Source organism: Podarcis raffonei, chromosome 14, assembly GCF_027172205.1.
Source record: "Podarcis raffonei isolate rPodRaf1 chromosome 14, rPodRaf1.pri, whole genome shotgun sequence".
NCBI classification, from domain to species: domain Eukaryota; kingdom Metazoa; phylum Chordata; class Lepidosauria; order Squamata; family Lacertidae; genus Podarcis; species Podarcis raffonei.
Genome location: NC_070615.1, coordinates 17,478,828 through 17,503,958, shown reverse-complemented (window position 1 = coordinate 17,503,958; position 25,131 = coordinate 17,478,828). Strand labels below are relative to the sequence as shown.

The window sequence follows — 25,131 nt, the reverse complement described above, 5'->3', positions numbered from 1 at the left end:
GTGTTCTGTTTAACAAACTATCACTATCCTTATTAGGTCAGGGCTCCTTTCCAAGAGCTTATTATTAACAGACTCTGCTATTACTCCCCACCCACCAGTCACTTCCTTTCCCCTCCAATGCAAACTCTTTAACATTTAAATTCAAAATAACTCCGCCCACAGTCCAATCTGTGCCTCCCAATTGCCAGCCAATGGGAGCTCGCGTCCCAGAGCTACTGGCCAATGAAAGTGAAGCAGGAAGCTGGCCTGGGGGAGAAAAACCAAAGAGCTATAAAGAAATTTAATGCCTAGAACAGCCTAGAGGCAAAACATAGCCAAGCAAACCGACGACCCAGTAATCTGGAGGGCCAATAACAGGGATAGAAAATTATACAAATCTTCAATGAGGTTTGCTCCTAGGTAAGCGTGCAACTGGCACAGGCAAAACCCCCTGGGCAGCGGCACTTCCGGCCTAAGAACTGATTTTCCATAGAGAGAAGTCCAGAGCGGCAGGATTAATTTTTTTAGCCGGAAGTTCGGCCTCGACGTCTTCCTAGGAGGAGAGGGAATCCGCTCTTCCGCCACTCAAGGAGCTAGCCAATCAGAAGAAGCCCAGCGCTGTCGAGTAAAAGGAACAGGAGTCCGAAGGAGCTCGCGAGAGCGGGGGGGAGCCTAGGAAGCCACCCGGGCCAATGGCGAGGGAGGCCGCGAGGCGGCTTGAAGCCAATCAGAAGAGCGGAGAGGGGAGCGCGCCAGCGGTTCGACTGAGGGATGCGCGCAGGAGATAATGGCGGCGGCGGCGGCGGCATAGGAAACGGGGGTCTGTTTTTATTCTGAAGCTGTGGAGCGGTTGACCCCGAGGGGGCTTGGAGAAGCTAGTGGGGCCCTTTTAAGAACTGAAAATAGCAGTTAACCAAGTGCTCCTTTAGTATTAAGCTGTTACTCTTATTAAGAGCCCCCTTTTAGGGAGGGTTTGGGGGGAGAAGGTGGCAGTGAGGGGCGTGAGAGGAATTCGCTGGGGAGGTTTGTTAATGCAGGGGGTGGGAGAGGGGCAACAGGGCTTAAATCTTAAGGGAAACGTATTTTTGGCGTCCCAGGCAGAATAGAAAATTCAGTTTGGCTACAAGCCTGGCCCTAAGAATGCTTGTTTGGAAGTAAGTTGCCTCTTTAGTGGGGCTAATCTTTCTTAAGGAAGTGTATCCAGGAGCAGCCTTGGGATGCTAAGGCAAGGAGGCTGAGCTGGGTTTGTCCTTAGATTGCCGGCTGGTTTATGTAATCTACATTTTCGTGAGCGCCGCCCTGGACTGCCGGACCTCAGGAACCATACAAAAAAAAAAAGCACTTTCTGTAGTGTCATGACTTGCTCCTACAATGTGGTTTTCCTGTTGGACACTGCCAGTTCTGAGCAGAAGATTCACCTTCACCTGGGCACCTTGAGGATCTTGAACTACTTGGGCTGCAAGTTTGGCCTAGCTAAAATCCGGTGGGGCTTCAAGTTCTTTGACTCCTCAGGCGCCCGGGGCAGAACTTCGCGAGTGGGCAGTTTCCGTGAGCTTGGATCCCGCAGTTGGGAAGAATTTGAGGAGGAGCTGGATGCAAAGCTTGGAAACCAGGACTGCAACCCAAAGTCATCTGGCTCGGTTCCCCGAGCCACACTCACTCAGAACATACTGAAAGAATCGTTACTTGACTATCAGTGGGACCGGCCTGAAATTGCTTCTCCATCCAAACCAGTGTTGAGGAACCAGAAAAGCAAGTTAAATGTGACCCTGAACAAACCTCCAGGGAGTTATATTCCTTCTGAGGGCTTTGTGAATGCTATTTTCCTCTTCTCTCCTTGCCCTCATTCCCAGAGGGAGCTGCTGCAATTCGTTTCTGGAAGTCCTACTCATTTGTCTGATGAACTGCTTGCTTCACGTGATCTGACAGAAAAGTTCATCCCTAAGAGAATCCGGGAAATGATGGCTAGCCAGAAAATCTCATTGTATTGGATGGACACTGCTGACTGGTTCAAGGTAATATGAGAGAATTAATCATTAGGGATGCTGCATCACAAATGATTACCCTGCCACCTTATGCAGCATGTTGCTAATTGTGTTTGTTTCCCTCTCTTCCCCAAAGAAGCACACGGGGTCAAATGCTGGGCTTGCCATTTTATCCTCTCCCAAACTTGGTAATGTAGGTTAGGCAGAGAGAGAGAGAGAGATTAGTGGTCCCATGGTGATGTTGTGGGCTTTATGCCTCACTTACTATTTGAACCCAGATCTCACTGGTCAGGGTCCAATAATATCTTCTACAACCCATTATGCTCCTCTGGTTTTCACAGATAGTGACACTACAAGGGTGTGCTTGTATAAGTGTGCAGTCCACATTACAAGATGTGCATAGAGCTTCTGTTCATGTGGATTACTCGTTCTCTTCAACAGAGATGACAGCACTTGGCTACATACACAAATACGCATGCACAGAGCTATCTCCTGCTGAACCTCAGACCCATTAGGGTGTGTAGGGAAGCAGGTGGTCTTTCAGATGCTTCCCCTGATTGCCTGGAGGTAACTTTTTAGAAGCCTGCTTTTAATATATATGCCTTGGTTCTTTGCTAAAAACAAATCACCAGAGGCAAATGTTCAACCAGCACTGAACAGTTGTTTTCATAGCAATATTTAATAACAAAATTGCATAATTTAGATCTCTCAGACCATAATATTTCTTTTCTCTCTGCTTGTAGACAGAATACATTTTATCATTAGCCTTTGGTCATCTTACTAATATCACTAACCTGAGCCTTTCTGTTGCCTTCTTTCAGCTTCTTGGAACGTCAGACCACATTGGCTACGGGATGTTGGTTGAACTTATGCGCTTATTGGGGGGCAACATCTTGCCATCTGAGACTTTAATTCAGTGTTTGAGTCACCACTGTACAGGGGGCACCCCTGACTTTCCTATGGAGCCTGTGTCCTCTGGGCAACCATTCACACCATGGACTACAACCCTGCCTTTTGATTCAACTTTGAACTGCCTGTTTACCTCGCCTTCCTCATTGCAAGCGTCCTTCCCGCATGTAGAAGGAGTGTTGTACCTCAAATCTGATGGTAATGAAAGTCTGTTTTGGCAATCACTCGTAGCCGAGTAAGATTATGTTCCATAAACACGGTTTTAACAGTGAGGCCATAAGTGACGGTGGAGGCCAATCCTTCCACAGTGGGGAGATAGGTTTCCGGGCTGGTGTTTATCACGGTGAGGGTTTGCCAAACGTGCCTTCCTCTTAGCACGTTTTTCCCTTTCATCCGGAGTTTGAGCATCTTCAAAGCCCATGACACCTTTGGTAAAGGCTGTTCTCCAGTTGGAGTGCTCACAGGCCAGTGTTTCCCAGTTGTTGACCACCAGCATGGCACTTTCCATTTTTAAGTTCGGAATAGAGTAGTTGATAGATGATAATCAATAATGATGGTAATGAAAGTAATGCCTGGTTATAGCCAGCAAGTACTTCTTTTTCCTTTTCTGTACAGCTCAAGTGCTGTGAAAAGGATACATTATTCCAGCGCTGGGTAAGTTGTGGTCCTCCAGATGTTGTTGGATTCCAACTTGCAACAGCCCCAACCAGCATGACAAGTGGCCAGAGATGTGCTGTAGGATCTCCATCCCTGCTTTATTCTTTTAAGTAGTTGTACTTTCAAACTGACCAATTAAATCGTTTCCCAATTGCAGATGTTTCTAAATTCTTCAGCAAACAATTAGGGTAACAATGAACTCTGGAAAGCTGCTGTTTTGAGTCTTAACTTAAATGTGAGATTGTTAATCTTTTAGCTAAAACATGTAGCTTGTTGCTGAGAGCATCCTTATAAGAAGACTGAGAGACAGCAAATGTAATACCTGCATTAGTATTATTTTTGAAAGGGGCTTGGTGTGTTAAACTAACATTTGTCTCAACTAAAGTTGTGAGAAGCTATTCCTAGGTATAAGGATCAGTTCTATGCTTCTCAACCTAGTAAATAAAGTGTAAATCTCTTTATTTTTTCCATTGTCGTTGAGTTCTCAGTTAATTAATAATTTATTTCCTGCTTTAATTAACTATTTCTTTTCCACTCTAAAAGCTCTTAAACCTTAACGCTTGTGTTTTCCCTTAAACAGGAGTTGAAGAGGCACAAAGCTGTGGTGTGGTCTTGGAGCCTCTAACTCTAAGCCAGAGGCACCTCAAAAGTCCAGTCAATATTACTCTGAAATGCACTATGACCAGCTGGAATGCAGTGCATGCTGGGAGCTTTCACACACAGAGCTGGATACTGCGGAGCACATTGTCAGGACTGCCAGTCCAAGAGACTTCATTGTTTCAGCATTTTGTAAAATCCCTCCAAGCACAAGGGCTACACATGGTAAGGATTCTGTCTGTTCCAAATAGCAACTCTCATCTAGCTGTGAAGATCTAACTAGTTTTCAATATTTATTTGTCACATTTATGACTCATTCTACTTGTTGAGCGTTCAGTAGTACATGTATCACTTTTTCCAGGGGATATCTTATATTAGCCAGAGTTGCACCTTGCAAAACCTCAGATATAAAGCTGAATCAGATATTTTGGCACCATTCTCTAGCCCAGGGCTTACCATACTGTGGTCTGTGAACTGCTAGTGGTCCAAGACCTTCATTCAGGTGGTCTGTGGTGTATCTATAAAAATACATATCCTACAGCATCTAGCACAGAGTGCATTACCCTTTCCACAACAAGCAGAAAAGTCATTAAGTGCAAGACTCTAAGCAGTTTTCAAGTGGTCCATGTTTTCTGGTCTATGCACTACACACACTGAGGATTGCCCTGAATACTGAATAGTGTTTCCTTTCTGAGCAAAGGTAGAGCTGTCTACATGATATATTTTTTTCTCTTCCTTTTTAAAAGGTTGCTGAAGTGTCTCCATCTGGGGCCTATTGTCCCTGTACTGGGATTTTCTCTCCCACCTCGAATAGCACTGCAGTTCTTTCTTTACTCTGTGCCGAGAGAGCACCAGAAGTTGAGAGAGCCCTCCTTCAAACAGCTCTAGAAGGGAACCTTTCGAAAGAGGAGTCTAGCCTTCCAGAAATCGTGAGCAGCGTGGTAAATCAAGTTGGTGATGACTTTGATCTGGCAAGTTCTGGTACGTTTACATGCTTGCTTGCTTAGAACTTTCCAGCGAATCTCACCCATATTGTTTCAACGGCGGAGGAATCCTCAGGCCTCTTATTTTGTTTTATTTATTTAGAAGATTTGTAGCCTACCTTTCATTTAACTGGTTTACAATGGATTATAACCACACATAACAGACACTCAACTTTTCACCCCTGATTTCTCTCTGGTTAGAGCCAAGGCACACTTTTCATTCAGCTGTTCAGTTGGAGCTAAGTGATTTCCAGGAGAGTGTGGGTGGGGAGAGAGCAAGCTCCCTACAGCTGCTCCTTCTCTGGTCAGTGGATGGGGCCAGAGTGGTCTTTCCTTGCCGTGATATTCTTCCTGGGTGAAAGGGGATGCAGTTTCCCAATGGCCCTTGGTTCCATCATTCCAACAGAAATCAACCAGAGTTGCTTCCCTTCAGTTCTCCACTACCAGTGCCCTACTTGAATTGAGAAACATGCCCTTAAAACATAACCCACCTTCTCTTCCAGCTGCACATTGCAGGGGAAGGTTGGTAACGAGGAAAAAGGCATCTTTAATCAGAACTTCTCATTGAGAAACCCCAGATAACCATCCAAGAAACTCCAGTGTTTGCTGGAATATAGCTTTAAAGCCACTGATCTAAAACAGCGATGCCCTGCCTGTTTAAAGCAGTTTTGTGTATCTAATGTCTATGGTGTGTTTGGGGGGCGGGGTGTTTGAATCTTTGCTCTGGTTAGTTTGCTATAGACTCATCCATATTATTGGAAAGTAGAATTGTATGCAGATGACTTGGAAAAGGAGGTCTTTTGAACTCTGGTTGGATTAATTTCTAAGTAAATGAAATAAAATACCACCTTGAAGTATTGTTTTTAAAGAAAAGTATGGTATAATATATAGTTAAATAACTAAATAAACATGCATAACATTTGCAGCAACTTCATTCCTAACTGTGGGATAGACTGCAGCCGTTATAATTCTTGGATGTTTTTATTCTGTCTTTGCAGACCCAGCAGAAACTCCAATTCCAGAGTGGGCACAGCAGGAGCTGTCCTGCACCCACCCCTGGAGTCCTGCCGTGATTGAAGGCTGGTACTCTTTCTCAAACCTCTGTGGAGCAAGTTCTCACTTGATGGAATCATTCAGGTGATTCTTTTTTGCTCTGCCTTCAAAGCCAGTCTAATTTCGGGAAGAGCAGATCTGTGATGTGGAGGGTTCTATAATCAGCCTTACAAAATATACAGTCGTACCTTGGAAGCTGAATGGAATCCGTTGCCTGCTCCCTGGCAAAAGCTCTTGAAAGTTCCCCAGTGGCACTTGGCTGATAAGAATGGGGCTTGGGTACCTGGGTATGAGCGTCCGGTTAATTTTTTCAAAGTCTAACATGAGCTTAATAAATGGCAATGCAGCAGCCTAGACTGGATCAGCAAGCATTCCATGAACGTGGTTCCCAACCTCATTGCAGAGACTGAGCTATGAAGTATTGAGCAAAAATAATATTTACTCAGTAATACAGACCAAATTAAATAAAAAAGAGATGGTTTTCAGAGCTTCACATTTCAGCATGAATGAATATGTCCTATTCAGACAAGAGTTAGGCCTCAGGTCTAGAATGACTAGGAAGACTTGCAGAGTTCAGCGGAGCTGGTTAGGCATGCTACATATTTCAAGCTTTCAACTGTAGTGGAAAGGAAAATCTTTGCCTTTGCTGTCAAAATAAGATTTATAAACAGAAGCAATCTTTCCCTACACAGGTTGCTGCAGGCAGGGTCTTCTACTGAGGAAAAGGAGGCTCCAAAGCATGAAAGGGAACTTACCCACTGTCTGTCTGAATTTTACCAGAAGAAAGCCTCTGGCATCTCTGCTACATCCCAACAGCGGGATCACAGGAAGAGACGTATGCACATTCCACTGCCACTTGTCCACCCTCTGTTCCATTCTTCACGATAGCTGCCTCTCTTGTGCTTTAATAAACACCCTGCTTCTACTTGATTTTTTTAAAAAAGCTCTGCTTTATATGCATGTGATATTCTTTTCTGTTGGACGTGTTTCACTATGATTTCTCTAACTCCAAGTTATGTCTATTGATTTGAGCAGGCGGAGTTCCCCGGACTCCCGTTAGGCAAAAAATGAAGACCATGCCTCGCTCCCTTCAAATGCTAAACGCTGCAAGGCTGAATGTAAAGGCTCAAAAGTTCCAGCCAGATGGAGAGCTGCCAGTCAATGAGAATGTTTCCCAAAAGCTATTACCGAGAAGATTGAATGATAAAGTGGAAGAAAGGGGGGAAGCAAAGAAAACCAAGATAGGTACGTACAAGATGAGGTCCTCTGCCCATCCTGTGTTTTGGAGAGAGGAGAAGCAATGGGTTTTGCAATGGCTTTGGAAGTAGAGGGGGAAGAAAAATGTTTAGGATATTCTAGCTATAAGAGCATGAGTAGAAGGCATTGTTCTAGGCACTTCCGGGTTAGCGCCATCGACTAATGGCGGATTCCCTCTGAGCTCCGGAGGGAATCGGCTCTGCAGGATCGGGTCTTGCCGCTGCGGCGACGCGGGGACCCATAAAAATCACAGGCGGTGAAGCCTGTGAACCTGGTGACTCGGCGGGCACCATTTGCGCCCCCCGACCTGCAAAGGAACCTTTTTAAAGGCTTTGGAACGGGGGACGGGGTGAGCGGCGCGGTGCGGAGAGTCGACTGCTTCTCCTGCAGAGTGAAGCCGCATTGCCATGGTCGGAGAGCACTGACTTCTTATTCTGAACAATTGGACTCTAAAAGTAACAACCCGTGAGTACTACGGAAATTGGTACTGTAAAGAAAATTTTGCTTTTAAGAATTAGGCACGATCGGGGAAGGTGTAAAAAGGAAGTCTGCCTCCCTGTCTTGTAAACAAGTTAAAGCAAAGACCTGCTAACTAAGGTCGAGAGAACCTTTTCTTCTTTCCTTCTTTGGTAAAAGACTTTAATTTCACGATTTGGCAGTATAAGAAATTTTGCTGGAGGATAAAGAGCTAATTTTGAGAACCGAAGTGCCACCCTCCCGGACCCGGGAGTGTTCCGCGAGAGAGCCTGTCGATGAGGTACTAAAGAGTTTGACAGCTGTCAAAGTAGCTGTCAAAACGGAAAAAGAGAACTTTGTTTCTCTTGCTTCTGCTGGTTATATATGTTACAATTTTTGTTACAATTTGTTGAAAACAAGGAAGAACTGATACAAACTAGCTGGATTTTTGGACTTGGATTGGAATGAACACTAAGAAACCAAAATCCCTCTAGAGGGGGATTTGGGACATTACAAGAATGGCTGGAGAAGGGAGAATTCAGGCTGAATTGGACAGAGTCTTTGTTCTCTTGGGAAAGTTGCAAGGCCAAATTGATGTTTTGGCTATAAATGTTACAACTCTGGACTCAACTGTAAACAATATCATTGAAACTGATAAGGAGTTGAATCTGGAAGTTTATTCAACTGAACAGAAAGAGAAACTTGACAACTTTGAGAATTTGGAGAAGGAGACATATGTTGTCCCTGAAGAGCTGCAGATGATGAAGGAGGACTTGAGGCCTGACATGATGGTAATGAAGGAAAATAAGAATTTGATGTGGAAAATCTGGCCTGAATTGGAGATTGAAGAAAGGAAAGATCTCCTTATGTGGAGATCCGAAGACCTAAGGATTATAAATTTGCTCAAGGTGGAGGTTGGAGCCTTGGGGACATTTGGACTTGAAAGGAGTAAGAAACAAGATTTGGGTTCCACCTTTAAGTATGGAGGACTGGTTGAAAGAAACATGGATCCTGAAGGGCCAGAGCTCCGAGAGTTGGTGTTTAATTTTAAGGACCATCAAAAAAACCAGCAGAGAGGAATTGAGAGAGAATTTAGAGCCTCGGATGTGAGATCTCCAGGCTAAATATTAGATTAAGACTGATGGACATTTGTTGGGGACTGGAACCGGGAAAGGGTGGGGTGGGGTTTGGGAATCCAAAGGGTACATAAGTATAATGTGTTTTGCTTTTATTTTTGTTTTTGTAATGTTTATGAAATTTGGGAAATTCGTGGAAGGGAATTTGGGTCGACTTTAGAAAGAATGTTTTAAGAATATGTATTGATGTATAAGTATTGATGTTTAAGTTTGGATAAGGTAAAATTGTGTTTTTTTTAAAAAAATGAACTAAATTAAAGGAAAATAAGGTTAGCAAAAATAAATTGAGGAAATGGATGAAAGAGTAAAAGTAAAATAATAACATGTTAATTTATTAGGTTAAGAATTATGGTTAAGGATTTGCTGAATCAATAATTTGAATTGGAATACAAAAAGGGGAGGTATGAGGAGGTCGGGAAAATATGTCAATGAAAGTAAATTTTGGTGAACCTAATGTGTTTTTAATTTTTATGTATCTTTTTTTCTGTTTTTTCGTATTTTTTTTCCTTTTCCTTTTTGACTTTTTATATTCTTACTGTATTAATTTTGAAAATTTTAATAAATATCTTTTTTTAAAAAAAAGAAGGCACTGTTCTAAACGTAGTAGAATTGTGGAGTATTTCTTGCTACTGGTAGCACCAATATAGGGACTAGTGCAATCTGTGAGCCAAGGTATGAGAAACCTGCAATGGTGGAATTGCTTTTTTATTCCTCCCTCATTGAAAAAGCATTTATGAAAGAACGTTCTTTCGTGTGTGCTGGACCTGTAAAAGGGTAAAAGAGTATTGGGAAATAATTTATAATGCATTGAAAAAAATGTTTAAAAGCACCTTTCCAAAAAAAACCCAGAGTCCTTTTTGTTGGGGATAATTCAGACTGAAATTCCCAAGTGTCATAAAAGGTTATTTATGTATGCCACTACTGCAGCCCATGTTTTGTTAGCCCCCAAATGGAAAACAAGTGAGGTCCCAACCAAAGAAAAATGGCAGCTTAAACTGATGGAATATGTGCAGCTTGCAGACCTAACGTACAGAAAAAGAGAACAAGAAGAACATTTGTTTAAAGAAGATTGGGAAAAGTTTATTGAACATATGGGGAAATTGTGTACACTTGAAAACGCTGGCAGCAATAAGAAATATTCAACAGTGTAAACAAGTTTTGATGGAAGTAATAATGGAATACTGAATGGTTTAGTTTATATAAAATCTGCAGGGATTTATGCTGTGTAAAATGAACAATGGAAAGAGAAGGGAAGTCACTTATATTTTAAGGCTGTATAAATGAATATTCCAAAGTGTAAAACAGAAACTTTAATAAAAAATATTTTTTTTTTTTTAAAAAAGGAAAAAGCATTTATGGTAGCCTACCCCGTGGGTAGTCAACACAGTGTCCTCCCGCTGTGGTCATACTTGAATTCCCTTAGCCCCAGCCAGCATGGCCCAGTGGTTGGGGTAATGGAAGTTGAAGTCCCATCTACACCTGGAGGACACCATGTGGTTACCCCTGGCCATTCCTTTCTTTTACCTACTAGAGCTATGTGTTTCAAATAATCCTTTAGCACTATTCTTTAAGTGTTTGATTGCATGAACTGTTCATGGCAAGTTCTTGATTCCCCGCCCCGTCACACACACTTTGGTTTACCTATGTGTGCATTTGTTTTGTAGGCTTCAGGACTGAGGAGGAGATGCTTTCTTTTATATCTACAAACTATCAGAAGGCGGTGACAAGCGGAGAGAATTTGTTTGCGTATGCCCAGGAGACGGTGGCAGCTGTTAATGCGTTGCAGAAATCAAATGAGGTAGGGTAGCTAGACATTCCTGCTTTTCCATTTAAATATAAACATATAGGAAGGTGTTTGGGGGTAGGGAGAATGTACAACAGGTTCTTAAAATATGAGATGATTTCATGCCATTTTAGAGTTGAAAAGATGTTGGAATGGAAATGGAAGAAAATGCTGGATATTCAGGCAGCAGGACCAATGAGGCCTTTCTTTACGGATCTCTGTGTGCCTGCAATGAGCACAACTTTGTGGGACACAGATGTATTTTGCTGTAAAACATACAATCCATTGACCTCTTTTGGCAACATGCTTTGGGGAAATTTTGCTGGTTTTTTTTTTCCTTTTTTGCCGGTTTGCATTCCTCCCTCCCGCCCCTCTAATAATCAAAACAAGGATTCTGTTCTTGCACAAACCAAGATACTTCATCACAAAAAGGAGGTCCCTTTCAGCTCAGTCCTAGATTATTCATCCAGAGCAGGGCTTTGGAACCTGATGCTGGACTACAACTCACATCAGCACCAACCAGTATGGTTAGCGGTTGGGGGTGATGGGATCTGTGATCCGCCAACATCTGCAGGGTCAAAGGTTCCCCACCCTAATCCAGAGCAATAAATTGCAGGAATTGTGCTTCAAGCACAGTAGCAACATTCCCAGTGTTGGATATATTTCCTGGTGAGAATCAGTGTGTTTGCTAAGGTCAAATTAGATGGCATGTTAAATGCATGGTTGCACTTAATGTCTCATCTTTTTTGGTGCTAAATCTTGCCGGTAGTGGCAAATACACATTTTTTTGTTGTACATGCCCTTTTCTTAATAAATCAATTAAAAACCTTTAATCCTTGAACCTAGTTGTTTGTCTGTTGCTATTTGAGCTTGCATGCTGGGTGTAACTGCACTGAACCTAGGAAATACTTAAAAGAACTGAAGTTGGTAGGAAGCCTGAAGGTAAAGATCCAGTCTTAACATTTTATATCCTAACCCAAACCCCCCTAGAAGTCTTAATCCGGTTGCTCCTGAATGTCTCCTTGACACTGATCATTCTGTCCCCTCAAATATTTCATTTTGCCCTTGCAATTAAACAGTTCATTTCGTTGTTTCTAAAGTTGCTGTCTGTCCTCGGAGCGTTACATGCTTTCTGATTTTAAATCTACAGGCAGCTGGTGTGGATACAATCCGAAGCAATCTCCTGAAAACCAGCAAAACCCTCCGTCAGCAGCTTGGCAACGATCCTGATAAGGAAATCAAAGTCAGAGAGTACGAGACGCTATTACTTTCCCAGATAGGTTGTTCTGATAATTGTGGAATAGATTGCTGTAGTGCTGAAGAGATTGCCTTACCAAATTCTCTTGCGCAGTAGTGGAGGAATTCACTAGTGAACGCTTTCCTACAAAAATAACAATTACCTTTTGTTTTAATTTTCAAGGATAGCTTTGTGTAGTGGTGTGTACCATCTAGATAAGATGCTGAATGTGTAAACAACCTTGCAAAATTACTTTATGTTAATCTGTTTTACAATGTTTGCACACTGCTTTTGATAGGCAGATATCACCCTTGCACTAACTAACCAGAATACCAGTCAATATCCATGGTGTCTTAACAATAACGTGTGGCTCCTTGCTTAGCTTTTTGGAAGATGGTGGCAGCAAGGAAGGCGCTGGGTGGAAACATTTGTAGCTCTTCCTGCTGCTAATGTCACATCAGCAGGTGATATAAAATTAGCAGCAGGGCATACCTTCTCTTCCATTCATATTTCCCTCTCCCTCTCTTTAACAGGTGTCAGCTTCAGGTCTACCTGCGCCTTGAAATGTGCCTGCAGTGCCCTTCTTTGCAAAACAGCACAGATGGGATGGAACAGCTTGTGGAAGAGGTAGATGAACAAGCCTTGCCTCTGGGTTCCAGAAGTTGAAAACAGCAATTCTCAGCCAGCATGTGAAATCTTCACATCTCAATTGCTGTTGAGCAGCAACTATGGTCTCGGTGACCCAGCCAGCATATAATGTGGAACCAAACAAATGAACAAACATGTTGCTTCCTAGTGTGAAGGTCACTGCCATTGCACTCTTCCCCTGGTCTTGCTGCTGCTGGACTATGCAGGGCTAAGCTATTGTTTGTCTCAGGGTTAATGTCCAAACTCGGGTTTGTGGTTTATCTCATTCCAGACAAGTCCCAAGCTTGTAACCAAAGTTTGTTCTTAGTGTACCACTCTTTGTTTGTCTGCTAGGTTTGAGATGCACTGCTAATTTAAACGTTGACGTAACCTTGCCAATCGATTAAACATGTCAGTTGAAAAGTCATTGTTAACATTTGTTAAATACTTTTTTGCATGAAAAAGAAAGTGAATTAATTAAATTTGGATTTGAGGAATGAGGATAAGGTTTGTTGTTTAGCAAGTGGCTTTGTTGGGTGTTATATTGGAGTAGATGAAGTGAATATTGTTTATATATAGCTGACAGACGAAGTCCCCTACCTTCTGTTATATTTTTTTTAAAGAAACCTATTTTCTACTTCTTTTCCTTTATTTCTCTCTTTCTCTTTACTCCTTTCTCCCCTTCCCTAGCCATTTCTCTTTATGTTTTTTATTGTAAGATTAAAGTCTTAGTTTGGATAAAAAGGAAAAAAAATGATATTAAGTTTTCTATTTTTCTCCATAAGCCTCGATAAAATGTATTCAAACGAACATTGACTTAACCTTGGATTGCATGGGTCTAGGAAAGGAGCACAGCAGCCATAGTGTTCACCCCAGGAACCGGCATGTTTGCTCATTTGTGCTTAAGTCAAGGTTTGGCTTTATGTTATATCTGAACAAAGGTCAATGAGGCCATAGTGGAAACAGCAGAACTGCACATTTGTTTGTTCACGCTAAATCATGCTTTGGCCTGGCATTACATGTGTACTGGCCTGCTATCATTAACCCTTGACCAATTTTTTGCCACTCAATTTGCTTGCAGATGACAGAGATGCTGCGGATTTTGTGTTTGACTGAAGACCCAGGATACCTCGCCAGGTTTTTGGAAGAAGTTGTAGAAACGTAAGTGCTCTTGTGTGCTGGCTAATTTTGTTCATTTGTTTACAAAATGATGAGTGGAGCAGGGAAGGCTGAACAAATTCTGTTATGCAGAGTACTTGAGAGCTGCATGACTATTAATGCAGAACGTGAGCTAAAGAGCTGGTTATCTGAATTGCCAGTATTTTATATTTACCATTCTTAGGCTCCTTGCAGCCTTTCTGAACCAGAATTAAAACAAAATTGACTGGTGTTTTTTTCTTCTCTAGCTGCTACAAATTTATTTGGGGTTGCATCCAACGTTAGTCTTACTCAGAATAGGTCCACTGAAATTAAGAGACATGACCAACTTAGGTCCATGAATTTCACTGAGTTTAATCTAAATAATATACCTTGGTTTCTTTTGGTTGTTGTTTGTTTGTTTAAAGTTTCCAAATATAGACCAGAGTACTTGGGTAGTACTGTTACTTGATAGAGTGTAGTAAATGTATTTATTCCCTTGTAAGCCAACTTATATACCATCAATTCATTAGCGATATCAGAGCAGTGTGTAACAAATATGTAGGTGGTATATTGCTTTATTTCACTGGTTAAGATTTCTACCCATCGATTTCAATTGGCCCTACTTTTAAGCAAACATACAGAAGATCTCAGCTGGCACAATGGGTCAGTGATTCTGGCTCTTAGCCAGAAGGTTGGCGGTTCAAGCCCACCCAGGGGGTTGGACTAGATGACCCTCAGGGTCCCTTCCAACTCTAGGGTTCTATGATTCTAAGATTGCACGGTTAATCCACTGAAGCCACAACAAGTATTTTGGTTGCTCAGCTGGATATCTGGTTGTGTGAAAACTTTCTGGCTGGGCTAAATCGTCAAATGAAGGAAACATAACTCAGTTGGGAAAGAGGGATAATTGGGCTGGTAATGAGTGAACATTCCTTCTGATTGATTTATTTTTATGGCAGATTTGTATGCTTTCCATTATTGCCGCAACCACTCCCCTTCTTCAACTGAAACCATAGGCATACTCTTAAAAGCAAGAGCTTGCAAGTTTAATAATAAAGTCAGGTGCAGAATCTGGTAACAAAATCTCACAAAGGTTAGAGTCCTTGGTAAGTAGCATGTCTGATGCATGCTTGTGTTACGATGTCTCTGTAGGTATCTGGAATCTATGCCAAAGACCCTTGGGGATTTGTACTACAGCCTGGGGACACAGATTCCCCCAAAGCTGGCCTCTGTCCTGCCAGCAGACTTCTTCAGTGACGATTCCCTCAGTCAGGAGAGCCAAACCCCATCCCTGCCTCCTTCTGCATCCTCAGTTCCTGTTTCCAGAACAGCATCCTTAAGTACCGATGCAGAACAACTGGAAGAACTACGCACCAGATCTGCCAAGAAAAGGTGATTGCAAGGCGTAAATGGCATTGAATTAAAATTAGACTGGGTTGCAATTTCTTTCTGAATAAGGAAATTCCTTCTGAAGTTTTATCAAAGGATATTGCAAACATTTCAAAGGTGGGTCCATGTGGGCTTCCTGTTGGTGTTAGATTACCTTGAGGGCAGCGTGGGAGAATGTCACTTCGTGTTAAAAACAATGAACCTTATTTCAAGGTGGCTGCATGAAAAGCCCCAACTTTTTTAAAAAATTGTTGAAATTTAATTGTGCGTCTTGCTCAAGATTTTACTTTGTACTTCTAGAAAGAACACGCTGGCCAGACACCGGAGTGTCACAGAAGCATCGCAGAACTTGCGCCAAATAGAGATTCCTCAAGTACCCAGAAACCGTACTAGGAAGGTAACGTCCCGTCCCCCCTGCAATATCTTTCTGGGAAACCAGAAAATGCATGTAGCAGCTGTAAAACTCCTGCGTCTCTATGCGTGTTTGAATAGCCTTTCTGAAATTCAGATGTTAAAAACCTTTATATGGAAAGCTGTTCCACTAATTTAGTTTTCACTGGAACGAAGGGAAGTCCTTTTCCAAATAAATGGATTTCAGTTTCCAGCATTATTTCCCCCCCATTACCTATAAACAGATGTAATTTTGAAATCTTTCTAATACTATATTCTAATAATTTAGGACAGCTCTCATGTGTGCCTTGAGGTGAAATCAGTACCATCTGTACAGAAAGTGGCAGTGCAAGGTGAGCTTCCTTCCTTCCTTCCTTCCTTCCTTCCTTCCTTCCTTCCTTCCTTATTAGAGAACTAGATGGTAGGGGTGTGATCTGATTCAGATTAATCCCTTGGAGGGATTTTGGGCTTGTCAAGAGGTGAAGCAAGAGGTCTGTATAAAGTGGCATTTATCCACCTACTAGTGGACCTATTAGTTTGCAATTTGATGAGTTTCTTCCCCAGAGGCATCTCTCCTGTCCTCAATTTTCAGACCAATTGCCCACAATACACTCGGAGAAATTAAATTATTCCTTTTTTTAATCCATCCCAAAACTGTAACCACTGCAGCTGACTTTCTCAAATTTGGCACAGTGATTGCCCTTCCTTGGTTTATTTAAAGAATATCCATATATATGTTTTAAAAGCTTTGTCCGGGCTTATGAGGATGGAAACAATTTTATATTTACCAAACTTTTCTCTTTTGATCCAACAATAACTGCCTTGAAATGTGCATTTATTGCCAGAGTCCCTAGTGTCTATCGATAGTAATCCAGAATGTATCGCTGAATTCAGGTTGTGCATTGTGAAGTATGAACGCTGTGTAAAGTCTTGCTGGAATCTGAGGAGAGAAGCAATTCGTATTTCCACTGCGTTCAACAGGATATGTGATTCAATTCAGCAGCGATGCATTTGGGCTCTGTGATTCATATTCTGGATCTTCTTAACTTCTTGAGAGTTAGATCCAATGGTAATCCTACTCAGAGTAGAGCCACTGAAATTGATGGACATGACTAACTAAGCCCATTAATTTCAATGCGTCTACTTGGGATAGAATTTAGTTGGATACAACCTAGCGTCTCCCTTTTGGTTCTCTGTGTGTCCAGGATTTAAAACAAAGAAAAAAAATACTTAAGTATGAAAAAAATTAATCTGACTCTTTATATGAGTTCTTGGATTTTGAACTGCACAGAAAGATAATATTTTCTCCAGAGTGTTTTGTCTTGTGAACAGCAATCAAAACTCAGTTCCTTCTTTTGGCTTTTTGATGCTTCCAGAAGTGACAAAGGTACGAAGGAACCTCTTCAATGAAGAAATGCTTCCTCCAGGCAAAAGATCCCTATCAAAGATTCCTCGAAGCCAGTCAGTATCAGCTGTAGAAGGTTTAAAAAACAGGCGGAACCGAGCTAAGGAGTGTGCAAGAGGTGAGAGGTTAGATAGATAGATAATTTATTACGGTCGGAGACAGGCTTATAAAACACACTTGGGGTATAGTCACAGAAGGAAAACAAGCAATTGAAAAAATGTACAACAATAAATTTAAAAGCAATGTACAACAATAAACTACCGCAGGGAGCTGACCCAGAGTCACCCATAGAACCAAGTTTGGGGATTTTCTTAACAAACTAGTTTGAGATGGGAGATGGTCTGCGCCTACAGATCTGTACACAGAATCTGGTGACCATCCAGGTCGTCTTCTGATCTTTGCCTAACAGGAGAAGGTCGCATTTTTGCTTTTCCGGGAGGTCAGCGAGCCTCACCAGTAGGGGATCAATGGTCTTACTACGTGCCTCTTCATAAAAGGGACATCTAAAGAACAGGTGCTCTGGGCTTCCTATCTCCCCCGATGAACAGGCGCAAAGTCTCTGAGCATATGGGACTTTTTTAAAGGCTCCTTCCAGGACCGGCGAGGGCAGAGCTGGGCTTCTGGCAAGTGTAAAGGCCCTTCTTGCATTTTTGGGTACGAGAAAGAAGAGATACGCTGCCGGTGCGGCTATATATCTCTTGATTTCTCCAATTTTATAGTCTGGACACCTTGAGCAGTCCCGTTGTCTCTCGGTGTCAATGATTCTTTAGGTGAGAGGTTACTTAAATGAGTGCTTTGCTGTGCAGGCAGTGACTGTTGTGCGTGCATCCCATCTGTGTGCAACACATTCATAGCTCCAGACCCAGAAGTGACCCAAAAGCATCACAAAAGGGGATGAGGCATGGGCAGAACAGGGTGTTTGCAGGCTTTTTCAATAGTGTTTCAGATATATACAATTTCACTTAAATGTGTGGTGCCTTGGAATGTAACTCCCACTGCTTGTCTTGGCTTATGTAGGGCAAAAGGAGTAAGTGGGAAAGTATGGAACACCAGGGAAGGTGTCTACTATGGAAGGGATTAAGTGGATGTGGAGCCAAGAGGACTTCCCACCCCAGAGAGTCAAAGGGTATTTGGGAAGTGATGGGAAGGGAAAAACTTGGGGGGGGGGGGAGCTGAAGCTGTTTGCAATCTGAAAAAGTACTTGCTTCTAAACTTCAAAACGTCCAATATGTTATCCTCACCTGGCTTACACAATGCAAGTCATTGTGCAGACTTGCTACCTTGCGGTAATTATTCTTTGGTCTTTTCCAGATAATCTCAAACTGCTGACCAAGAGTGTGGCAGAAACACCGTTGCACAAGCAGATCTCCAGGCGGCTGCTGCAGAAGCAGATTAAAGGCCGGTGAGTGAAGGCACCAGATTCACTGATCAAGCAACTTACTGTTTTTGGTAGAAAGTGGAACTTTTTTGGGTAGCTTTCTGCACTTGGATGTCCTTTGTCATTGTGCTTGAACTTCTAAAGCGGTGTTTCCTTCATAGGAATTCAGACCCTGGATCTGAAGTTGGCATTGTAGAAGAATCTCCTGAAAAAGCCATACCATGTAGGTGTTGATTTTATGTGGCCTTTGTATTTGCATGTTTGGGGAGCTCCAGCTCCTTTGGCTGTAGCTTAAAATCACTTGTTAACAGAGCAGAAGGTGGCAAGAATTCCGATTTTTATTTCATTTTTATCCTACCTTTCGTTCAAGGAGTTCCGGACAGTTTACAGTGGGTATGGGAACATGTTGGATTCCAACATCAGTCACAGCCATCCAGCATGGCCAGTGGTAGTCCAGCAATATCTGGGAAGATCACTGGTTCTCCCTCCATTTTATCATCTCAACACTCGGACACGACTAAATGACTAAACAACAACAACAAAATGCTGAGTTGCAGCACCAGTTCTTAGATTCCCCTTTATTGGTGGCACTGACTTGGTACTATATGGCTGTGAGTTTAAAGACAAACCTTGTTTCTCCCACATACAAACCCAAAGGTGGATTAAGAAGAAGTCCACGGATCAAGCAACTTTTACAGGATAGAGCAGTCTCTGGTTCCTTCTACTGCTCTCAACCCAGCAAGAAGAGTGTACAGCAAATGCAGTCGGAAGCACCTGATGTACAAGACAATTTAACAGGTATGGAAGCAAGCAACGGATTGCTTTTGGTTCTGGGAATTGATTACAAGATTGGCTTGAAAACACATGAGAATTCAGTCAGAGGCAAAGTAGATGCTGCTTTATTTTACCTGAGTGTTCCTACTGTGCTATTTGCTCTACCTGCAACTTTTCTATTGTTTATTTGCCTGGGAGATTTTGTACTTTTCTTCTAATGCTTGTTTGATGTTGTACTGTCATGAAAAACTCTATAAATGAAAGGTATTTTTTTAAGGCAAAGTAGACGTTAATCTACATCTGCTGGATGTTCAAGCTCCCTTATCTTTCCCCATCAAAACAAATTGATTAGCCAATAATAATAAAATATGATAGATACTCGTTTCTCAAACAGACTGATTTTCACACAAAATCAGCAACACACAACGACGTGTGGTGAGCTTGCTGCATCCTTTCTTTCAGAACATTGAAGGGAGAGGTAAGCAAGCCTCCTTGGGCAGGGCATTCCACAGGTACGGTACCACAACCTAAAACTACTCTCCCTATATTTCCTTGGAGGTGGACAGCCCCACTTCTCAGTGGTAGATGGATTGGTACAGAAAACTACTGTGGTTCTGGGTCCTACTCTTACTTTCATTCCTTCCTTCTACAGGCCTCATAGTCTGCTAGTGATATTCATATATCTGCCATAAGTAAAGTTGTACCTCGGGTTAAGAACATAATTCGTTCTGGAGGTCCGTTCTTAACCTGAAATGGTTCTTAACCTGAGGTACCACTTTAGCTAATGGGGCCTGCCGCTGCCGCACAATTTCTGTTCTCATCCTGAAGCAAAGACCCGAGGTACTATTTCTGGGTTAGCAGAGTCTGTAAGCTGAAGTGTCTGTAACCTGAAGCGTCTGTAACCTGAGGTACCACTGTACATGATAGAGGGCAATTTGAAGCAGATAGTAAAAGGGAGGTCTAACCTGTCCCTGCATGCTAACTTGTCCTTCCAGTTGCAGTTGTAGGAGATACCTGCCACTTGTTGTTGTTGCTGCTGAAAGTAATTATTCCACTTTGTCAGCGCAGAGACCAAGGTTTGTATGGCACGGTCTCAGTGTAACAAGCCAGTCATACATTTAGTCAGACTTCTACAAGTTGGAAATGTTTGGTTTGTAGTTACTAACTAGTTCATGCCAATGTGGGTAGCCAGGAATGTGCTGCCTTAAAAGCTTGAGCCTACAGCAGCTGACACTTGTGTGGACTGTTTGCTATCTTTTTGTTTTACAGGCTTGGCATCTCCTCTTGTGAAGAAAGCCATCCAGTCCCCAAAGAGCCTTCTCTTTGGAGCAGTTCGCGATGTGTTTGGTTCTGAAGGGATGGACTCACCCAGAACAAGAAGAAAAACTTTAGCCTCCAGTGAGCTTGTTTATCAGGTAAAATTGCTGCCTTATGTTTCTTTCCATACCTACTTATTTGGTCTACATGCCACCTTAATTTCCCACTTCTAGTGTACAGCCTTAATATGTAATGTCAATAGTCAAATACATAAGTGATTCTGTAAGTAGAAATGATATTAAGCTCCATATGTAGTCTGTTCTGTTGCTGTAGTCCTAGACAAAAGCAGTTACCCATTTTCACTCTCCTTCCACAGACACCAAGGAAAGCATCCCTTCGGTCTTCCCCGAAGCTCTTAAGTCCCCCTAATAACACACCAGGAAGAACTCTTCAGGAGAAGCTACAGCAGACCCCCCAAAAGAGCCGAGCCCCAAAGCATAGTGCAGCCAAAAGTTTGGGAAATCTCTTTTCACCTTGTAGACAGAAGAGCAAGTCCTTGCCTGAAGCCACTGAAAAGAAAGGGGATTGTTTTGCACGCACGGCTCTGATGAAGGAAATATTTTCTTCCCCGCCCAAGGCAGCACAGCTACAAACTTCTGGAATGCAGGCAGGGGATGAGGTGCCTGATGATGTATTTGCTTCGCCTGCAAGTGGTTCCTGTTCGGCAGCTGCTCTGCTCTCTCCAGTCCCATCAAATTCACCAGGAACATGGCTCTCACCACTGCAGTCCCCAAGGCGCTCCTTGAGAGTTGCCTGGAGAATTGCCTCTCCTGCTTCTGCTCAGAAACAGCCTCTTGAGGCAGAACAACTTACAGAGCCACTTTCAGCATTGGAGCTGGACTCTGCGGTGTCAGACGTGACACCTACAGTATTCAAAGGCAGACTTTCAGAACCGTCTTCAAGTCCAAAGAACACCAAGCTTAGTGAAGCCTTTTCCCCACCTGGTGATCCTGTTTTGATGCCGGATGTTAACTCATTGCCAAATAGCCCACCCCCAAATGCCATAGCCACATCCACACTTTCTCCTACTGGAACTTGGGATCTTCGCAGGAAGTCTTGTACTCCCCAAAAGACTCCTTTGAAACGCCAGAGGGTCACAAACACGTACCCAGCCAAAGCCCTCCAGTCGCCTGCCTGCCTGCCTGCCGAGCAGCATCCCTGCTGTACAGACTTGAATCTTTCTGCTAAAACTAAAGCAGAGAGCACCCCCTCCGTGAAGAGACGCGGAGTGAGGACTCCAAGTAAGAGGAGGGGGTTAGAAAGACACCTGCCTCCTGAACTCTCCACAAAGGACCACATGCTTCTCCCAGATGCTGTGGTTCTGTGCGAGCGCCTAGATGCTTCCTCTCTAACCAATGTGTTCGCCACTGGCAGTTCTGAAGCAGAAGGTGGCCCAGGTACAGTTTTGCCAGGGGAGAAGGCAGTAAGTCTGCAGCCTCTGCTCCTCCAGAGCCCTCCTGCATGTGACCAGGCCTCCTTGCCCGAAACCCCAAAGTCTGGCTCAAGTGCCTATTCCCTGCGTCACACCCCAGACAGAAGGCAGCGGGAGGCTGCAGCGCGGCTGGGGAAGCCCGAGAAGGGGGCAACACTCAGCGCACCTAGGACTGCTCACACTCTGCCTCTGGCAACGAGCCCACGAACTTACGAGATTGAGCTCATGATGCAAGCTTCTGGCCTGCCCAAGCTCCGAATTAAAAGGGTTGGCTCTGGGCCAGCTTTGGATCCTCAGTCTCATTTGCAGTCAGGAAAGCCCAAAGGAGATGAAAGCGATCTTGCTGCAGGGGATCTTTCCGTGACCTGGTGCGGCAGGCACTCTGGGAAACTGGAAACCGTCTCCATCTCGCCATCTTGTAATCGATCCGCTCACAGTACCCCTGCGAAGTTTGGGGGTGGGGGGCAGACCTATATATGTCAGTCGTACACTCCAACTCATTGCACCCCCAACTCTACTTCCCCATCCCAGGGCAATGTTGGCCTTGCCTGGACACCTTCCCCAAAGCATAAAGGGAAAGTGACCCCTGAAGCAATCAAGGACTGGCCGCGAAGGAAAAGGGCCACTGTGGGCTGCAGCAAAAGCGAGAGGCACATGGAGGTGGCTGGGGACACTAGAGCTTCCAACCTTCTTGGCGTCAATAAAGCACTGCCCTTGGGGGACTTTGAACTTGAAGGCATCTGTAGGCTTGAGGACCAGTCGCCTTGCAGCGATGCAGAGCCCAGTGGAGACGAGAGCACCTGCAGAGGGACCCCTGGCCTAAAGTTCAGAAAAAGGCCCTTTGGCCACATGTCTCCTGAGGAGGAAGTCAGCCAGGAAGTGAAAAAAAGGCACTGCGCAAAGAGAGGCAACCCAAATGCCCCTGAACTGCTGAGTACAGGAAAAGGTGTAGCGTCCTTAAACAAGACAATACTGGAAGAGGAAGAGGAGGTCTTCATTTCAGGTAATTTTGGACTGAAATTCAGCTACAGTGAAAAGGAACAGAGAGAAAAGGCTCCTTTGCGTCTTTCCGCACGTACCTTTATTGCTGTAGAATGACCCTCTGGCCAGCCCTACCAACACACCAAGCAAGGCTCAGTCTTTAAAAAATCCCAGCTGCAGGAACCATTCTACAGTGTACCTGCTTGACTGTGGCCTGGTAGATCCAAAGGTCATGCCTTTGAGAAGGGCCTTGAATCAAAACTTGATCTCTTCCAGCTCTGCTTTTATTAACTTTCAACTTACTATCTTTTTAAAATTAATACTCCCAGTATTATGCCAAATTCATACAGCACCATTAATCTGTATTGCAATTTACAGGGTTAACAAACAAGTCCAATTGCTTCCCTAATGAGCTAGTGGTATTTCTTTCCCCACAGCAGTTTTGGAGCAACACACATCTTGTGTCAAGGGCTATCAGTGGATCAAATGTTTTTAAGATGCAGTCCTATGCACACTTCATTGGAAGTAGACTCCATTGAGCATAGTGGGACTTATGAGTAAATTTGCATAGGATTGTTCTGTTAATTTATTAAAGGCAGATGACTAAACAGTCAATTTGCATATTACCAAAATGTCAACCAGTCCTTTAGATATGCCTTAACTTTCCTTCCTTGATGGGACACGGGTGGCGCTGTGGGTAAAACCTCAGCGCCTAGGACTTGCCGATCGCATGGCCGGCGGTTCGAATCCCCGTGACGGGGTGAGCTCCCGTCTTTCGGTCCCAGCTCCTGCCCACCTAGCAGTTCGAAAGCATCCCTAAGTGCAAGTAGATAAATAGGTACCGCTTTACAGCGGGAAGGTAAACGGCGTTTCCGTGTGCTGCTCTGGTGCCGGTTCGCCAGAGCAGCTTTGTCACGCTGGCCACGTGACCCGGAAGTGTCTGCGGACAGCGCTGGCTCCCGGCCTCTAGAGTGAGATGAGCGCACAACCCTAGAGTCTGTCAAGACTGGCCCGCACTGGCAGGGGTACCTTTACCTTTAACTTTCCTTCAGTATTTTAGAATTTAATAAACAGAAGGTTGCACTTACTGTTCAAAGGAAGGATCAAGCTGTAGTTGATTAATCTATTCACCTTAACCCAAGCCCTATTTTTGCCATTTTGCACATATGAACACTGCATAGCTACCAGAAGTGTTGGAACCTCCGACCAGGGTTTGTGTCTAATATCTTTTGTCACGTCTCCTAGGTATGACTCCACCAACGTCTTCAGGGAAGAGCACAATCTCTGCTACTGGACTTCGGGCGCTGACGCAGTCCCCGCTGCTCTATCAAGGCCACACCACATCCCTGAGGAAATGGCCCACAGGTAAATGCAGTTTATTTGAACCCAAGTGGTGTTCAAAAGAAGCCTGAACTGCAAAGAGCCAAATTGCCCACACATATATAGTCCAATGGTTCTTGTAAGACCTTCCTGTAGCAATAAAATACCCAGTTCCCTTTAGGTTCTCGCAGAACAGGACATAAAGGCTATATTCTTAAACTGCTTTGGGTTCTTTCACCAGCTATTCGATATTTTATTCTCTCACGGAAAGTTGCTGTTCCACGGAGGGCATTAGCTGACTTACAACTGCTTGCCTCTCCTGTCTATGCCTGCCAGTATTTTTCATATTATTGCTTTCCTACACAGGAGACAACAATGATGCATTTGGAGCTGCAGATGAAGACCTCTCCCCCTTTCACAGTACAACCATGAGACAACATTCCATCAAGAGGACCTACTCACGAAAAAGGCTGCTCAGCTGAACCTGGGAAAAAGATGGTGAACATACTTGGGAGCCTGATGACAAAGCCATTTTGGATGACTTTAAAACCAAAATGAAGATAATATTGCCAGCCACAATGGAAGCACCTCTTGCTCATGAACTCACAGTTGTGTTCTGTGAGGAAAAGCTGTACTTTCTCCGTATAAATTTAAGCTAAGAGCGTGTCATCATAGGACTCCTCCCAGGGTTTAAGCACTAAATGATATAAATGATGGGTGAAACTAACTGCTTTTAAAAAGTACTTTTGTAAAATAAATTAATATGGTAAGTTGCTCTTATGGTACTGAAAGAATGTTCTTTATTTGTGCTAGCTAAATACTAGGGAACTGGATATATTTTATGTACCACACAAAAAACAATTTCACATCTTCCTTGCCATGAAACGAAGGAAACTAATATTTATTGTTAGGTTTTAAAGCTCATAAATTAACTGAAAGTAATTAG

At 43.4% G+C, this 25,131-nt stretch overlaps 1 protein-coding gene across 1 annotated transcript; it reads left to right on the top strand.

The window, feature by feature from the left end:
• Nucleotides 1-1,142: 1,142 nt before the first annotated feature.
• TICRR (TOPBP1 interacting checkpoint and replication regulator) lies at nt 1,143-24,959 on the top strand. Its single transcript, XM_053366021.1, has 22 exons — nt 1,143-1,994; nt 2,786-3,071; nt 4,111-4,352; nt 4,874-5,108; nt 6,109-6,247; nt 6,856-6,998; nt 7,199-7,408; nt 10,677-10,810; nt 11,946-12,046; nt 12,566-12,659; nt 13,741-13,820; nt 14,952-15,191; nt 15,489-15,585; nt 15,868-15,931; nt 16,955-17,101; nt 18,295-18,385; nt 18,523-18,584; nt 19,019-19,159; nt 20,405-20,550; nt 20,769-22,887; nt 24,111-24,230; nt 24,552-24,959. The coding sequence occupies exons 1-22, from the start codon at nt 1,335-1,337 to the stop codon at nt 24,665-24,667; spliced, it is 5,667 nt and encodes a 1,888-aa protein (XP_053221996.1). The 5' UTR covers nt 1,143-1,334; the 3' UTR covers nt 24,668-24,959.
• Nucleotides 24,960-25,131: the final 172 nt, after the last annotated feature.

Excerpts from the sequence above, each read along its gene's own strand:
- TICRR (XM_053366021.1), top strand. The coding sequence starts at position 1,335 with ATGACTTGCTCCTACAATGTGGTTTTCCTGTTGGACACTGCCAGTTCT. Across the intron at positions 17,102-18,294 it reads AGCTAAGGAGTGTGCAAGAG|ATAATCTCAAACTGCTGACC; the intron begins GTGAGAGGTTAG and ends GGTCTTTTCCAG. Across the intron at positions 19,160-20,404 it reads TGTACAAGACAATTTAACAG|GCTTGGCATCTCCTCTTGTG; the intron begins GTATGGAAGCAA and ends TTTGTTTTACAG.